Here is a 19,570-nt window from a genome sequence, read left to right on the forward strand (position 1 = left end):
GCCTCTACCTCATGTTAAGATAGTTGGAAAAATGTAATTTTGGGGCACAGAATTGAATGAATTTACTGTTTATCAGACCACAACTGAGACAAGAATTAGCCTGAAACACACTTTATGCTTCACTCAACCCAGTCACCAGAATAAATGTTTGTATTTCACATTTCTTCAAACCACAGAAACTTTAAATGTGACGTGACGTCCGCTGCTTAAACAAGCTGTAACAACGTGACGATCGCTGTTAAAACACTCTAAATGTTGTGATCTTTCACAGATCACCAAAAATACACTATTAATCATGGAAAGAAACTGTAAAAACAGGCATTAAGGTCTAAATTTTAACTTTCAGACAGTTGTTGAGTGGCTCATCAATTACGAAAGTTTCCATTTGAAAAAGTAACCAACAACAACAGGACACAAAATACACTACCTCCAAACAAAACTATTAGATGCAAACTCCCCTGTTTAAAGTCCTGTTGTAAAACCACAAATTGTTGATTTTGCATTTCATTTCTTTGTGAATTTAACAAAGATATCACTTTTTAATGTGAATGAATGTCAGGTGTCTGCTTTCCAACAGCGAACAAATTGACCTCAAAATCTCAAAATACTGGGATTATTACCTGCATTCTGATAACTGAATTTCAAAATAAACTGCCTTACACTACAGGTACTGTAAAAAGTAATCAAATTACTGTCACTCAGTTACACATTACTGCAGAAAACTGCTAAGTAACAGTTGTTGGAATATTCTTTGTTGGGTACCATATTATGTCGTACATTTTTTAAGTTTTTCTTGCCTATAAAACAGAATGACTGGATTTTCTCTGAAAAATGGAAAAATAGCTTTTCTTTTGATGAACACTATATGCAAACCTGATTAAAAAGCAGAATGTATCAAATTCAGAATGATACAAAACAAAAGTGTATCCTTAAAGCATATAATATATTATCTTTGTACAGTTTTCAATTGAAAATAAGACACAAGCTTTGAGACAACGTCTCAATTATTTTGGAGCTCTGGTTGTAGTAATAATAAAGCAGTACATATAGGCTTAATTGATCATATAATAAAGTGGCTCTGCACATGATTAACAAGTACAAAAAAGTTAAATTAAATCATTTTTTAGTGTCGAAAAAATGGTGGAAATCAACTTTATTAAAACCTAATTAGCTCATAAAAATCTTTCACTTCCAAACAGAAACATTTACAGTAACCACCAGTTTAATCAACAGACTTTATGCTCCAGCGGACGAATATTGCTTCATATAGATTTAGTTTTTTTCCTGTCCGTCTGCACTCTGCCGCTCCCCCATCTGGCTCGTTTGACCTTCCCACTTATAATAAAAGACTTGGAGTGTCCTGCTGCATAAAAGATTGGGTTTGGCAGATGAGCCACATGCCACTCATAAACTTTAAAATAACTTGCCTGCTGACATTATAAAGATAACGCCGAGAAGGTCAGGAGTATATGAGAAACTAAATAAAAACCATATGAAAGCAAACATTTCCAAAATGTCAAGCTGTCGTTGGGATGCGTGTGTGTGTGTGTGAGGAAACATTTTGCATGAGGACGTTAATGTCACGATTGACTAGAACAAAATAAAAACAAAGACCTTTCAAAGCTGCGATTATGATTTTAAACCTTGAATAGAAGCTGTTTAAGCAGGAAAAGTGATGATTTTGTCTCATCTGAGGAAAATATAACAAAGTCAAGAGCAGCGTTTTCTGGAGCTGCTCCACTAATGAAGAATAAGAGACACCAGATTTTAGAGGGTTTTTCTCTGCATGACGGTCCAATTATCAATATCAAGTAATTTATTTGTAAATGACTTGCCGTGTTATTTACATTCACAATCCTTCAAAGCGTCTCCTCAATTCTTCCCAAATAAGGTTTGAGGATCTAGACTGTGACATGCTGTCCCTAGGGTTGCACATCTCTCTGTGATAAACGATTCGATTTGCATACGATATACTTCTTTTTACAAACCAATTCGATTCGATACAGTGTAAGAACGATACGATTTTATTTGATTGTACGGTTAATATTTGTTGTAGATATTTTAGTATTTTTAGTGTGTCACTCACAAGTTTTATATTTTATTTATCTTCTGATTTGCCATGGAGTTAAAAATCTGTTTTATTGTGGGTCTGAACAACAAAAAGACCACAAACATATTTCTACATTTAGAATAATCGTTCTAGAAGCTTTTTTTGTCATTTTCATTCGGCCCCACGTGAGGCTGATCATTCCTGAGTTTAGGTTTGATCTGAGTGACATCATTTACATTTTCCCCTATCATCTAACCTGATAAAACATTGGCGGGTGTTCAGCGGACACAATCATGTTCTGGGATATTAAATAAATAATGAATTTATCACCAGGATCGTCTATATACAGACGCAAATAATAGGCTAATAAATAATATAATATAAAGGCATTCCCGGGTCCCTACGCAGGAAACAGTTCACATATAAATACAGAGTGCAGGTTGTAATTCATGTACAGGTATTAATTAAACAGAGAAACACTTATTATTATTATTATTATTATTATTATTATTATTATTAGAGCATGTCTACAGCTGTTAAAGTGACTGACAGCTGATCCAGCGGTGATCTGCTGCCGCCATCATCAGAAACGGATGTCGCTTCACGTGACGCTTCAGAGGAAAGGACTTCTCATGTCTGTTAAAAAGTTTCGCATGCGACGCAAGTCAATGGTGCAAGTGAGGGAAGCGGAGATGAAAATAAGACACTTGGGAGAGACCAGAGAGATCCATGGAATTACGCGTGAACGTTTCATGGGCAGCTTCAGCTCTCGCGTTGTTTTTGAGACGCTGGTGCAAGCTGTAAGTGTGTGAAGCCGCCAACCAGGCGGCAATCTCCGTGTCTGAGCATGGAGGCCACCAGGAAGTGCCTTAAGCCGGCAATCCACCGACAATTCCAGCAGGGGGCGCTAAGTTTGGCTGCAAAAAAAATCTGCCTATTCATTTCAGTGCAAAATTTGAAAACTTCTGACTTGATTTATTACCTCAGAAAATTTTTTCAGGGACAACATTATGGTCTCAATCGCTAGTAAAAAATCATCTTCAAGACAATTTGATGTCAATAGTTCTAATAATGGCCCCATTTAGAAGAAAATAGAAGATAAAGAATCATATTATTTGGGGCGGGGCTACCTTTGATTGACAGGTCACTGACAAGACGAGCCGTCATCAGGAGAGAAGCAGAACAATGCGAATCCACGGCAACGTGTCAATAAAGTTATATATAACGTTATATAGATAGAAAAGAGGACGTTTACAGATTTGGTCTCATAAGATCCCTCTCACTCCGCCACAGTCCAATTATGGTCTGCTCCGCGTATCGGAAACAAGATGGCGACGAGTATAACGCTGAACTCGAGGCTTCCGACGGGCAGTCCACAAACCAATCACAGTCACGGGGCAGTCACGGTGACTACGTCCATTATTTATATAAGTCTATGGTGTGAAGCCGCCAACTGATTCAAAGTCTCGAGATACTCGATCCATGACTCTGCAACCGATTAATCTAGGAATTCATGGCTGATTTGTATCGATTGAGGAGGCTGCTACCGACACAGCCGTATCTCTCACTTGTTAAGAGTGTACTGGTCGCATCAGTTTATCGTTCACAACCCTAGCTATCCCCCCCTAAAAATCCACTGCACACAACTAGGCCTGTCATGATAACACATTTTTTAGGACGATATATTTTCCCAGAAACTATCACAATAAACCATAGTACAGCTGCATCGATGTTGTTTTAGTTTTAAAATGACATTAGAGCATAATAAGTACATCCTTTCTCAAGAATGTTAAACATTGGAATTGAAATGTGGAAAAGAAATATTAAAATACTCTAGATAAATAAAACATAAATAAATAAACTACAACCAAAACAAATAAAATAGTCTTTCAGGCTCTGTTAACAACACATTGCAATGAGATAATCATTATGTATAATATTGTTTTATTATTAAAATAACATATAAACAGCTGGAATTACTGCTTGGGAAATATAGTGTAGCATTACTAGCATAGCAATACTTACACAACACAAAAAAGCACAAAAAGTCAATGTATTGAGTCCAGACAAAAACTATCATGTCCATTTTTATATCGAACAATAAGTTGATATAGTAATTATCGTGACAGGCCTACACACAACCTCCAACTCTCTATAAACGGGGGCCAAACACTGAGGGGTTAAAAATAATCTCATAATAAAAAGTTGTATCTTGTCATATTGAAGATCCTGTAAGGCAAATAAAACAGCTATGAAACTGAACTGAATCAAATCAAGTTCAAATATAAAACAGGGAGAAAATGTGCGCGCACGCACGCACGCACACACACACACACACACACACACACTAGATTTTAGAGGGTTCTCTCTGCATGAGGGTCTTATTATCAATATCAAGTCACATTCACAATCCTTCAGAGCGTCTGAAAAAGTTTTTTTCAGGATCTAAACTCAGAGGCCGCGTCGTTTGAAGTTTAACGAGTATCGATCGAGCCGCTGCACATCACAGGATGTACATTTAGTGTCGGGAAACCAAACTGAAGGTGTGAGAGATGTTTTTGATCTGCTCAACATTAGATTTGCTTTTTAGGTTAAAAAACTTTGGATCTCTGCAGCAAAATAAAAAAGTTGTTTTCAGCTTCATGCAGTCAGAATGAGGTCAATGTAAAGAGCTGAACAGCTGCATGTTTATCCGTTTTAACCCCTTAGTGTTTCACTTTTTGCCTTTTTTTTCTCAGGCTGGTCTTCACTTAAAAACCTCAATACAGGGCGTTTGTATAGGCAGAAAAATAAGACTCACATTTACGTTTTAGACTGTCCGCCGCCACCATCGTGCTTGAGAGTTTAAATGGTGGATGGGTCGAACAAACAGCAGACTTTCACCAGGAGAACTTCACCAGGGTTTGTGTCCCGTGTGGAAAAAAAAGTCAACAACTTTTTAAGTAACTTCTGTGGCCCATGTCGTCCTCGTAACTACTTCACTTCCGGCATTTATGTACATTTATTTATGTCTTTTAAAAACAGGACAGGTTTTTTTGCCCTAAACCTAGCAATAACGTTAACGATCATTTAATCGATTAATCTCTACATGTTTACATGGGCAAAATAAAAAAATATATATACAGTACTATGCAAAAGCCTGTTTTGATAACAGATGCTTTTATTTTGAAAGGACCAAAAGAGGCTTGATCCTGTTGATCATAAACTCAAGTGAGAATAAACTTTAAAGATAATGTCAAGGAGTTCAATGTTTTATGTTTTATACCCCCGAAGAGGCATGAGGTTAGTTTTCACAGTAATCTTCATATTTAAATGTGTTTTGTGTTTAAATAAGTTTTGGATAAAATTAAACCCAGTAATTCATGCTAGCAAGGGTTGACACAGTAAGCTAGTTTTGCTCAAATTAATACTCTATTTCTGTGTGTTTTATAATTGTTATTGCAACTTTCAGTTTGCAAACTGTAGCTTTATCCAACTTAATTCTCAGCTCATTGGCTTATTGACGTACAGCCACAGAACTGAACGCTCGGCTGTGTTTCAGTTCAGTGATACTGATACACAGTCAGAGATAAAATTACAATTAAAAAATACACAGATCGATTAAAAATTACACGTGATTGACCAAATTCTTAACAACCATTAATCGATCATTGATTAATTATTCCCATCCCTGCCTGCTGCCCCCGCAACCCGGCCAGAGGAAAATGGATGGATGGATGGATAGTGTGTGTCATAGTCTGCTCCAGCCTTTCCCCATGGACTCAGTAATTTTCCACTGCTCTACTCTCACCACACCCATTGACTGATCACACACCTGCTCACACTCACTAATCACACACCTGCCCTCACTCACCAATCAGCCCCTCCTGCCTGCTCAGTATATATTCTCCAGCCTCACACTCACTCAGTGCCAGATTGTTCTTTGCCATGCGAGACTTTCCAGCGTTCATCTGCCTGTCTTCCCGGTTCCGACCCTGCCTGACTTCGACCTGCCTGTTCTGCCTGCCGCCTGGTAAATTACCTCTACCCTTTGTTCCTGACTACGAGCTCTGCCTGCCCCCCTTCGGATTGTTCGCTTGGACTGCCTGCCTTCTGGTTTACGAACTTTTGCCTGTCCTGACCAAGCCACCTGCCAAGCCATTGAACTGTGTGTTTGCCGGATTGCAGTTAATAAAACCATTAACTGACCTTCGTTTCTGGGCCTTGTTTGTACTGCGTTTGGGTTCGCACATTACCCGTTACAGTGTGTATGTATAATGCCATATGTGCTATTTCAACAAGTTCTCCAACCTAAACTTTAGGAAGAAATCGTGTGTCAGAACTACCCATTACAACACGTATGTGCGCATAGTGGCTTGCGTTTCACAGCTTGCAGTACAGCGGCGCCATCTGAAAATAGCACATATGCCATACATACACGTATGGTTATTTCTTTTACTACTTTTAACTACGTATTTTATTTTACTATGTTTATCTGTTTGATTGTATTGTTTTATTTATGGCATCATTTTAGATTTATACACTTATTTATTGCTGATTGGTATATGGAATTGTTTGTTTTATTGTTGATTTTATGTACAGCACTTTGGAGACGTTTGTGTTGTTTAAATGTGCTATACAAATAAAGGGGGATTGGATTGGATGGTTGGCGGTTGTAAAAAGGCTGCAGTTTCTGTGGATTTATGTTGTTAAACCACTGAGCTAGGTTTAGGGCAAAAAACGTCCTGGTTAGACGTTATAAAAGACAGTTTAAACCGGAAATAAATGTATGTAAATGGCGGAAGTGAAGTAGTTACAAGGGTCATGTGATTACCGCAAGTTACTGAAAAAAGGCAAAAACCAAATTTTTTCTAATCCAGTAAAATTTTCATATATTGCATATGAATATTTGTGCATCCTGGGGTCCTTAAACAGTCTGAAAACTGCATAAATCGGGTCTGACTGGAAAGCTGAGACTCTTGTGGATTCAATAGGGGTGTTTTCATTACAGTCCAATACCCGGAATGAGGCGGGTCTTACTCGCTGAAACGCCCCTAATTTGAATATGAGCCATCCTGAGCGGTCTTTTGTCCATACTTTTTTCGGCCTTCTCGAAGAGCAGGGCTGTTTTTCTCCCCTGAAAAAAGCCTGGTTGCTGATTGGATAGAACGCTAAGCAGAATGTTACGTAGTACTCGACGCCACAACAACACGCGCCATTTGTAAAAGCCGGCAAAGCAGTGTTGCCAACTTAGCGACTTTGTCGCTATATTTAGCGACTTTTCAGACCCCCCCCAGCAACTATTTTTCAAAAAAGCGTCAGGCGGCAAATCCAGCGACTTTTTGTGGTGTTATTGGAGACTTTTGGAGACTCGAGTTGAGTTGAAGGGAGTTGAAGCGGCCCAGTCCTCCTGCAACAGTCTCTCCCAGCTGCAGTCACTGAGCCGGAGGGGATGTTAACCTTAGCTACCAGTCTGCAAGTTGCTAATAAGCTCACAGTTAGCACGTTAGCAGTACAGTGTGTAAGTGCTGCTGCTGCAGGAGGTGTTCACTTAGCGATCTCTGTTTGTTGACAACAAGCACCGGACACTCTGTGCACAGTTAGGGATGCCGGTTAATTCACAATCACAATGTTTATGATCAGTGGAGACGCTGTGCATAATTAGCCATGCTGCTTTGTCTACGATCAGCTGCTAACGTCACAGTTAGCGACGCGGCCACAGTTGCGTGTCCCGTGTTTAATCTGTCGCATATGTGATCACAGATCAGTCGAAACTGTTGCTAAGCGATTATGGGATGATCGAAACCATCCGTCACCTCCAGAGTCTCGTAAATCCCTCTGGGGGCCTTTTTGTAATAGAGACACGATGAGTGAGAGGACATTTGAGAGGGCGTGGTCTGAGACTTTCCCGGTGGCCACTCTTCCCCCTAAAGGAAACACGGCTAATGAGCCCAATTTTCTTCATGTGTGATGTTAGTCAGTGAAACTTGAGCTCAGTGTATAAAATGAGCTGCTGTGACCTCTAGGATAATCACAGCCTCTTGAAACTTTACAACCACAAACTAGAGACATAGAGCATTCAGAGGAGGAATGGCTTTACACACTATGTTCACAATAAGGGGCTTTCTCAGCAGTTTACAGAACAGAAGTGTTCGGCATTCAATGGCCGAAAATACAGAATACAGAGGCATTTATGAGACATAACTAAGCACGGAAATGGCTTTCGTATACTTAAATTATAATTTACTAAGCCCTTATACACTTAATTATTTTAAATGTATTGATCACTAATTAATATGACAAATTCATAACCAGAACATCTTGACTCTCAGTGCTGCGCTGCATCTCAGATTAATCTTCAGGTTCCAGCTTTCAGATGATGTTCACCACTTCTTTGTGGCATTAATTGTTGACCTGCTATCTCCCCCTAAAAATACACTGACCACAACCCCCAACTCTCTATAAAAGGGGGCCCGGACACTGAGGAGTTAAAAATAATCAAATAATAAAAAGTTTTATGGTAATCCTGTGAGGCAAATAAAAACAGCTATGAAACTGAACTGAATCAAATTAATTTACTCAAATCCAGCAGTTAACTAAAGAAATAAAAGAGGAAAATGTGCACACCCACACACACACACACACACACACACACATTTATAAATATATTTGTGTAATGTGACTTTTGTATTTGCAGGTTCTCCCATTTGAGAGTCAATCTCTGCACCTGAAGGCAGCAAACAGAACAACAAACACATGAAAGGTCACATCTGGAGCAGCAGGATGAACTGAAGCTCACACAAAACAAAACATGACGAGTTCTACTGTTTCTACAGACACTGAATCGACTGTGAAGCAACATTACACTGCACCTTATCCTCGTTATTTTTAAAGGATACGTTTTACTGTATTTAATGTTGTTGTCAACAAGTCCAACAATAAAAGACCAAAACCAACAAAAGATCGTTACTCAAACAGCAAGAAACAGTGCATTCATTCGGGTAGACTGTTCTTATCCACTGTCTGTACGTATACGTATATATGGAACATTTATTACTGCTTTTTTGCTGTTACGACACCCTCTAGTGGCTGCAGTGACTGTGACGGGTCCAAAGCAGGATGTGAGGCTACACTGTGGAGTGGTGAAGGGGGGAAAAAACACAGGACGTTGACCCAGGGGCTTTTTTTTTTGTGAACTTGAATATGATCTTTTGTTAGTGAATATATCACAGCCTGCATCACTTACTTACGAATAATGTGTCGAATTTAAGGAAAAAACAAACAACATATTATTTGGGGAACTTGTTGGTTTGAATGTGTTTTTCCTCTGTGGTATTGTTACTTTTACTAAAATAAAAGTACTTCTTCCACGGCTGATTCTTTGCTTGAACATACCATATTTTTACTGTTTAACCCTCTGAACCCCACCAACCCGGTATTAAAAAGTATGTTTTCTTCAAAATATCGTCCAAAATATACTGTTTATCGTAGAAAGAAAGTGTAAAAACAAGCATTATCATTGAAATTTGAACTTTCTGACAGTCCTTCAACAGATCATCAGTTAGGAAGGTTTCTGTTAGAAAAAGTGACCAAAACGAAGCTTAAAATGTTGATATTTGTGTCAGAATCTCTTTATCCTACATGTATCATTTAAACTTAAGCATTTGCACAAACCAGATCCTGTTAAAAAAAAAAAATTCTGCTCCTCAGAGACACTGAAGACATGATTGATTCTGCTGAGACCAACGGTCACGTGACAAATATTCACTGAAAATCTGTTTACACAGAGCAGAGAGGAGAGGACAGGAGAGGCTGTTTACACAGAGCAGAGAGGAGAGGACAGGAAAGAGGTTGCAGGCAGAGGTTGTAAAAATGCAAAGGTTCAATATATATAGCATGTGGGCCATATGTTGTTTGTACTGCAGCTTATCACGACCCATATTTACACTTTAGTTACGCCCTCTAGTGGCTGTAGTAATTATGACAGAAGCAAAACCGTTAGCGAGGATACATAGTAAAAAGAATGACTGTAGGAGTGGTGGTGGACTTTGTTTGTGTTTACAGTGAAACCAAAAGTCACATTGTGTTTTTAAGATTTGTATGAAATTTAACTTGTGCCTACCTACATGATATTCCATGTAACGTAACTACCCTATCTACCTCACATCCAACAGTAGTAAATTAACCTGACTTGATCAAATCAAGACTTTTTCATGACATAAAAACAGCAGCATGTTTCCCGTCGTCTGCTTCCCTTTGAAGTTCTTTCTTGAAACTAAATGCCAGTTTTTGTTTGATGATGATAGTAAAACCAAGTAAAACCGGAGATAAGGTCAAATATATTTAGAATAAAAATATAGAACTAGATGTTCTCCTTGTTTTACCTCTTATACTTTATATTTGTTAGCAATATTTAAATTTCTTCATTGAGTGTAATTTTCAGTTTTGAATTTGTGTGTTTTTTGGGTTCAAAATGTCGATCCAGTAAGTTAAAAGGAAAAAATGGAAAAATGATACCAACATGGCATGGTGAACATTTTTTAAAGTGTTATATACAGGCAGCATGAAAAAGAGTCAAAGGGTGAGAGCCAAAGATCTTTTTTTTCCCTGAAGCCTAACCAAGTAGTTTTATCGCTCAACTTAACCAAATCAAAACCTTAACCATGTTTAAACCTGAGACTGTGACAGTAAGGTGCCAGAAACGCTCCTATGGGTCGTGTTTTTACACGTAGGAACAAACAACCTATGCTGTCGTATCGTTCTGAGGATTTGTTTTGGTCTTTTCAACAGATTTGATGACAGTATGAAACACAGACTCATTTCTTTTAAGGTTAAGTCAGCAGCAGTGGTCCAACAAACACAAAGGCTGCTCTGCTCTGCTTTGCACACACACACACACACACACACTGTTCCTGCCGTGGGTTTGTCCCCCCAAGGCCACTCCACTGAGCATGAAGGTGTTAATTTGGTGTGTCACTTCTATGACTAAGAGAGTGGTCTTCCTCCTCAGCTGTAACCTTTAGATGTAAAAAAAAATAATAAATTTAAAAATCAGCGTGGAAGTGCCCCCCTGAGCTGCAAACTGTGTGTCACTGTGGAAACACGCTGTTGGGCTCTGCAAGTGAAAAGGGCAGGCAGGGGTGATCACCAGCACCTCCTCCTCCTCCATCTCCTCCAGACCTAACACGGCCACGGGCTCCAGCGCCGCTCCTGTGAATCCAGACCCTCTGTATGTCACACTCTGACGCCTGTGACAGACAGTTAATAAGGATTCATACTCAGCGCGGCCCACAGAGCAAGGTGATTATGTCTGTAGGTAATTGGCCCGCTGACAGCGACATGATCCCGGCCCCTGTTGTGACCCGCTTGAATAATGAAATAACAATAAAATGGCAAACGTGAGCTTCCCCTCACGCTGCACCCGAGGAGGTTTTAAGGCACTCTGAGGCAGCAGAATCAGCTAATATCAGAGCCGAGGTAGTAGTGGAGTCTCAGGGTTTTCCCTCGGTGCTTTGTTTGCTTGCTCTTTGTCTGAAGCTAAAAGAGGCAGCTCAGAGCCATGTTGCACGATGAGTCACCTTGCCGGAGAGCCCAAAGCCCAAAACATCAACCTTTTATTAAAGGAGGATCTTTGAGTGGGCAAGACAGCAACCTGGGGTTGATCCCTGTCTGTAACATCAAACGCTCTCCAAAACAAGCCTGAGCTGACTCCAGTCCTGTGGCTCTCCACTTTACTATGTCTCACAATGGAAACTCTAAGGCAGATGTCATAAATTAGCACATGGGCTGTAATAACACTATACGCCTATCTTAGAGAAGTGACTAAATGGTAATATCCATCTGTGCTCCTACAGGATTTACAGTGTTTCTAATTATCTCAGGCTTCAGTACCTGCTGAGCCAGGCGGCGCAGGTTTCTGCACATCTGGTGAGATCGACACTTGGCCACAGACCAAAGACATGCACTACTTATCGTTTTGTTTGGGTCTCCGGGAAAAGAATAATCCAAGGCGAAAATGAGAAGAAAGGGGAAAAAAAGGGATGACAAATCCATTTAACTTGTCATTTATCGTCACCATTGTCTGGCCGGGAACAGCCGTCGTCACAGGATCAATAGTTGATCATCCTGTTGGGTGACACACGCGGACGAGGGGGGACAGTTGATTTACATTTACAAAATGATTGTGACTCATGCATATTCAGTCCCTCTCACTCTATTTGTCATCCTGCAGACCTAATTGGCTAACTTTCTTTGTTGCTATGCTGGCCGGATTTCAGATGTGTGGGAACTGCTGCCTCTCCACCACCGATCAGCTTTAGCTATGAAAACAGTGTTATTTAGACAAACACGTCGCTGAGCAATCAGCAGGAAAAAGGGCAATATTTGCGTCTAAATCCAGGGTTTACAGACAGAGGGTGGCAGAGCTGAGCACATCCAAAGCCCTATGAGGCAAATTTGTTGTCTTTTTGTTTTGTTTTTGGGGGGCTATTTAAATCAAACAAAAAAAATTACTATTTCACATGATTACAGTCTTGGCTTCACCCTAGATTGTTTTTTTTTTCAAAGGAGGAATTTGAGAGAGGTGGGTGGAGAGAGAGAGAGAGAGAGAAAGAGAGAGAGAGAGAGAGAGAGAGAGAGATGTAGGACAGGATGGTTGTAGTAGCTCCACTGAATCAGAAACCCTTTGTGATTTGCTGCAAAAAAATCAAAATGGCAGATTACAATAAAAAAATTCCCAACTTCCTTGAATAAAAGCCTGCATGCATGCGTGGTTGAAACAGCACAGAGACAAACAACAGGACGCGGCGGCTGCATGTCTACCTGCTCGGGGCCTTGGAAACAGATCCGGCACTGGGGGGTCCGCAGGCTGCTGGCGGTGCTGGCCAGAGACACGGCGTCCAGGCCCACTTGCAGCTTGGGCTCCTTGTCCTCGAACGCCAGGCTCCGGGGCCGCGGGTCGCTGCCGTAGTACTCCTCCTCGTCATCCCGGGAATGGCAGTCGACGAAAGGCGGCCAACCGCAGCCGCCCATCCCCAGACCTCGCATGGTGGTGGTGGACCGTCTATCTGTGTCTGAGCCGGACTGTCTCGAATCGGATCGCATAAACACCAGGACTTTCAGTTCATTAAAAAACATGCGGATCCGATACTTGAACATGTTTGGCTACATAAAGAATCCGCCAGACTGAAATAAATGTTCCCCCTCTATTATTAGTAATATTATTCATACACCCTATATGTTCATTCTCATTGTATTGTATATTAATACCACATTTCATTGGAGATCCAGAGAAATAAAAGGCTCTCGCCCCACTGATGGCATGTGTGTCTAAGCCAATGCGGATGAAAGATTTTCCCTTTCAGCTGGCCGACACACTCTTTCAATATTCATTACTCAAACAACTCGCTGCTGTCTATAGATGCATCTTCCACCGCACCCCGGACACACACAGAAACAACAGAAAAAACAACAACGCTACAACGTGCACGGGTTCTGGTTTCCACCACCGTTCATTTCCCCCACAAAGACACCTTTTCTCAGATGCACTGCTGGGCTGCTTGCAGCAGAAAATAGCCTACATGTTTTGCTACCCAAAGCAGAAGACTGCGAGAGAGTGGACGAGTGGAAGAGAGAGCGGCACACAGGCAGGAAACAGAAGATGGGATGTAAAATACAACGACCTGCCATCCACACAGTCACATCTGGGACTCTCGTCAAGAATCATAATCCAAAAAAGAAAATGAGATGAAATGGAAGTTGGATTTGGCTGATTATTATTATTTTTTAGATATATTTATTGTCCCTCACTGTAGCATCCCAAGCGTCAGATCATGGTCCATTTTTTTCTCTCCCCTCTCTCTCTATTTCATCTCCTTTTTGTAAAGCCTCTGGTTGATCCACGGAGAATCCGAGCCATTCACCCCGACAATCCACGTCGAGATCAAAATCACAATCCTGTTCATTTCTCTCTTCTTCTGTTTTTGTTCACGAGCCTCGCTGGAAACACGGCAGCAAGACAAAAACACCCGAAAGCCCCATGTTTCCCATCCTCGCCTCGATGTCCATCAGCATTTCATTGCGAGCCCCCCCAAAAAAATACGGTCAGAGAGAAAGAAAGAGAGAGGCAGAATAATAAAGGCACTCTGCGATTTTTCTAATCGGAGAGAAAGAAGGGGAAGACGCATGGAGATGTCTTCGCATCCGAGAGCAATTACACAGCAGTAATGGCATTGATTATTGGATCAGATAGATGGTGGTGATGATACTGCTGGCGCTGATTTTCCTCCTCGAAATGGTCGGCTTGGAGATTGAACCAACGCAGCAGCTACTTCCGGAACAGGGAGAAGGAGAAGCAGAATAAGAGGAGAAAAAAACCTGTCATCCTGTAAACAAGTCGAGATTTTTTAAAATTTTTTTATCTCTGGTCATCCATCCGCCTCTATGGGTGCTGAGTCTCCCCCAGTGCTCCCAGCAGCTCCGGCTGCTCTATTATTGACCAGCCGCCGCTGTCCAGGGTGCTGATCTGCCGCTGCTGACGTGTCCGCTGCGGCCACATGAACCGGGAGCCCGCGAAGTACGAACCGGACCTCTACGGTGGAGCGGCACCGAGTAGGGGAGACCGGGGACAAGTGCAACTTTTTACATATTCCTTCATTTTTCACAAGATGTGGTTTCATGCACATATTGTTTCATCCTGGAGCCCAACTGATATAACAGTTTTGGGATGGGAATAATTAATCGATGGTCAATTAGGCTAATGGTCGTTAATCGATCTGTGTATTTTTTAATTTTATTTTTTATGTGTCAGTACTCACTGAACATAAGCCAATTAGCTGAGGGTTAAGTTAGATAAAGCTACAGTTTGCAAACTGAAAGTTGCAATAGGGGCCACTCCCCCTGTGAAGAAGCCCTTGGCCCCTGCTGTGGCCCCTGTGTCAAATTAATAATAAAATGATCAATTTCTAACGATGATATGCGTTGGCGCCAAAACTGGAACTAATATGACTCAACTTTCTACACAGAATATATATATATATATATATGAGAAATGTCATTGTTGTATAAAAATAATTGTTATTGTTGGTAAGTGTCATTGTTTCAATCAATGCATTTGTGTCTTCGAAATATACTTAAATGGGATTTTTAAATAAGCTAAAATAAAGGTTTTGAATGCTTAAGTATAGGGGTGTGACGAGATCTCATGCCACGAGATCTCATGAGATTAAACTCGACAACATTTCTTGTTGCATTAAAAATCTGTCTCGCGAGATTTGTGAGCTATCCAAATTTCTATTTGTGACCTGTGGAGGCAGTAAAAGGAAAAGAAGAAGAGGAGGAGAAGGAGGAGAAGGAGGGGAAGCAGCAAGCAGCCAGAATGACGTCGCAGGGGTCGGCGGCTAGTTAAGAAGAGTAAGAACGAATCGAATCGGCACAGTCCTCCTTCAGCAGTCTCTCCCAGCTGCAGAGCCGGAGTCTGCAAATTTCTAAATAGGCTAACAGTTAGCTCTGTAGCAGTACAGTGTGTATGAGCTGCTACAGGAGGTGTTCACTTAGCGATCTCTGTTTGTTTACAACAAGCACCGGATACTCGGTGCACAGTTAGCGATGCCGGTTAATTCAAGATTGCTATGTTTATGATCAGCGGAGATGCTGTGCATAATTAGCCATGCTGGTTTGTTTTGATCAGCTGCTGATGTTGTGCACAGTTAGCGGCAGTTAACACAAAACACACTTAAATATGCAAGATTACTGTGAAAATCAACCTCATGCCTCTTCGGGGGCTAAACCATAAAACATTGACCTCCTTGACTTTATCTTTACAGTTTAATCTCACTTAAGTTAGTTTTATGATCAACAGGATCAAGCCTCTTTTTGTCCATTCAAAATAAAAGCGTCCGTTATTAAAACAGGCTTTTGCATAGTACTGTATATATATCTTTTATTTTGTTATGCATGCAGCGATTAATCGATTAATTAATCATTAACGTTATAGATAATTGAGTTGGCAGGTTTCTTCCAAATGCCCATCCTTTTACCGGTTGGCTGATATAATCAATAAGATTTAAGGACATTTCTGTCTGTTCCGAATTGTCTTTTATTTATTTATTCTGTAATTTATATTCACAACTTTTGCTTCTGTTTTTGCTGCTGTGACGAGTGAATTCCCCATTGTGGGATCAATAAAGTATAATCTAATAATATATAATGCAGAAAACGTTGCTTGGTGTGATCTAGAATTGGTTTTAGCCATAAATTATTATTTTTTAAATAGTCCACAATTGGCTATTCAACTATTTACACAGTTGCCCATGAAGTTGTGATAAAATATTTTTCACCTCTTTCTATGAAATAATTGTGACCATGTGATGTATTCTTGACAGATAAAGTCTTTATCTTTCAAACCTTTATTGGAGGAATGTGTCTGAAAACAAGATTATTCCAACTTTATGGGCAACCATGTATTTTATTCCTTTTTATTCTTTATTTTCTCAGTTTGTATATATTTCTCAGTTTTCTCATTTATAGAATTAGCTCACAGGGTAATACATTGCCTTTTTAATATACTAAAATGTACATTAATGCATAACAATGTTAAATAGTATTTAATAAAGTTTTATGTTTGATAAAGTAGTTCTCTGGGTACATTTGCAGAGTGGTGAAAAATCGGTGAGTGTCTCTTAGTCCAACTGAAAATTGAACAAGATGTTTTTAAAGAGGCCAAAATGTCCAGTAAACTTTGATGAAGTAAAATAAAAACTCTGTGAAAGGGTCAAAGTTGTGAGACAAAAACACACTGGTAGCGACCTGTCGATCATACAGTAGCCCCACTCTAAAGTAACCCCTGCAATATCTTCTATTTTACTCTAAATGGGACCATCATTTCCTAAATTAACATCATGCTGTGTTGAAGAAGACTTGAAAATCCAACTGAGACCATAAACTCATTATGAGAGTTATTACTAAGGTCATAAATCAAGTGAAGTACAGTAGGTTCATTTTTCTGTTGACTTGTTTTCACAGCCAGTGGAGTTGCCCCCTGGTGGCCATGAGAGAGAATGCAGGTTTAAAGCATTGGCTCCAGTTTTCAGGCCCAGAGGTTACTGGATATGATCTAATAGGATGTGGTGTTAACATGCTATTTTTATGTTGCTATTAATCAAGATGAAATATCTTAGCCTCCAATTGGCAAAGACTAGTCACAAGTGTGTATTAGCCTGGAACCTCTCAGGTATTTTTTTATTTCAAAGGAGTGTTATCAATGGGTGCTGGACAAAAAGCCTCTGAATAGACCAACAACTAATCAGATAAAACATAGCATGTGGCGAAGGGCTGATACATGCAAGTGCATTTTCAAGCACGGAAAACATTTTTCTGAAAACATATGAGGCGAGAAACATGCAACACAGTAATAGAATCTTCTTCATTCACATTCGATAAGCGTGGTTTCACTGGATGTCAGACATCCTGTCAAACCCGTCTTAAGCTGGGGACACACTACACAACTTTCACAGTCTGTGCAGACCTAGAGTACATACCACGTGATGGTTTCAGCAGATTTTTATATGACGACTGAAAGACTGAAAGACTGAAAGACTGGAGATCACACACCTAAAAGCTGCACCTGATGATCACAGACTGCATGATCCGTCAAAACGACTAAAGCAACTGAACCTATCAAACTCTGGCGAGGGCAACAGTTTAAAGGCTAAACAAACAAAACAGCTGGTGGCGGTAATGCACCAATTTGTCATTTGCCAATAAAACTTTAAGAAGAAGAGGAGGAAGAAGTAAACAAACATGCGCAACACAGACACCACGCTGCTGGAGGCCCAAGCCGTTTTGCTGGGCCCGCTGGAAGGAAATGAGGCACTGAAGAACCAGAACCAGGACTGAGCAGAGCAGACTGCTAGACCTTGCTGCAGCAAAATGAGACGTTTTTTAAAGGGAGTCTGGTGCTCACTGAAACACTTGCATTTAAACATATATCATCCTGAAATTCTGCATAATTTGTACTTTTACTTCTGGTACTTTAAGTGTATTTCAATGTTATACATGTATAAGTATTTTTACAATGTAGTATTGCAACTTTTACTGCAGTAAAAGATTCAAATACCTCCTCCATCCCTGTCAATGCCAATAAATAACACCAGTGCAGGTACTGGATTGGCTCCTGGTATCAGCAGAGACCCTGAGGTGTCCACCAGCCATTACTCAAGCCACAGTGCAGACACTGATACTGTCCCTGTAATGCAGACAGCAGCACGACCAAAATCTATACACACAATACCCGCACTGAAAGTTCAGTCTGCGCTCGTCAGCGTGTCAGGTTTGTGAAGCTGTAAACAGCAGAGCGGTAAACTGTCTCAGAGCAGTTTATCAGCACGGCGAGACAAGGTAATTAGGGAAACATCAGAGACACAAGAGCAGAGGTCACTTTAATCTGCAGTTTGCACAGAAGAAGCTGCCTTATTGCCTCTCTCTCTCCCTCTCTCTCTCTCTCTCTCTCTCACACACACACACACTCTGTATTCTCCTCCATAGCAACACTTCCCACATAACCCCCTGTCACATTGATCTTGATTGATTTTTCACACTCTGCTTGTTACAGATATGGATTTATTTTAAGCATAACACTTGATTTGAGATGCGATGCCATACCTCGGCTATCAGGCCTCCTTTCCCTTATACACACATGTACTCAGTGGTGGAATGTAACTAAGTACACTAACTCGGGTACTGGGATTTACACTGGGCTGCCCCTACTTATTTTTTCCCCATTTAATTTCTGCATTGCCCTCTAATCAGGTATTATCCAGGTTTCCCTCTGCCCAGATTACATTCAAAGATCAGACTAGATCGACTAACTTCTTATGAGCCTGTTCGCTCTCTTGCTCGTTCCCTGAGCCCAACTTGTACAGAAACTACAATTGTTTTACAGTCCAAGCCCCAAGAAGTCTGGAACAATTTACAAGCTGAGATAAAGTTTGCTTAATCCATCATGCTTTTATATCTTTTATCTTCTTAAACATTCTTATAATTTAAAAAAAGAAGCTTTTATCACTGTGTGAATTTGTTTTGATTCAACTTCATTTTATGTATTTTAATATTGTTTTTAAAAAGTGCTACATAATAAGTATAATTTGATTTTTTGTAACTATTATTTTTACTATTGTTGTTTTCATTATTATTATTATTATTACTTTATCAAAAACATTTAATTATGTGTTAATTTGATTCGATTCAACATTATTTTATTGTATTTTGATATCATTTTTAAATGATCTACATAATAATTATTTGTATTATTTTATGATATTTTCTATTGTTTTTATTATTATTATTATTATTATCATCATCAAAACATTTTCTCTCTGTGTAAATTTGATTTGATTCAACTTTATTTTATTGTATTTTTATATTGTTTTTAAAATGTGCTACATAATAATTATTTGTATTATTTGAATTTATTCCTTGAATTGTTTTGACATTATTGTTGTTATTATCATTATTATTGTTATTATTATTATTATTATTATTATT

At 39.8% G+C, this 19,570-nt stretch overlaps 1 protein-coding gene across 1 annotated transcript in view; it reads right to left on the bottom strand.

Annotated features, from left to right (window-relative positions):
- Positions 1-13,918, bottom strand: part of marchf9 (membrane-associated ring finger (C3HC4) 9) — a 28,259-nt gene extending 14,341 nt beyond the window's left edge. Inside the window, exon 1 of the mRNA XM_059332805.1 lies at positions 12,851-13,918. Coding sequence (XP_059188788.1) covers positions 12,851-13,186 — 336 coding nt within the window. The 5' untranslated portion in view covers positions 13,187-13,918. The remainder of the gene's footprint in view (positions 1-12,850) is intronic.
- Positions 13,919-19,570: the final 5,652 nt, after the last annotated feature.

Source organism: Centropristis striata, chromosome 5 (assembly GCF_030273125.1).
Source record: "Centropristis striata isolate RG_2023a ecotype Rhode Island chromosome 5, C.striata_1.0, whole genome shotgun sequence".
Classification (NCBI taxonomy): domain Eukaryota; kingdom Metazoa; phylum Chordata; class Actinopteri; order Perciformes; family Serranidae; genus Centropristis; species Centropristis striata.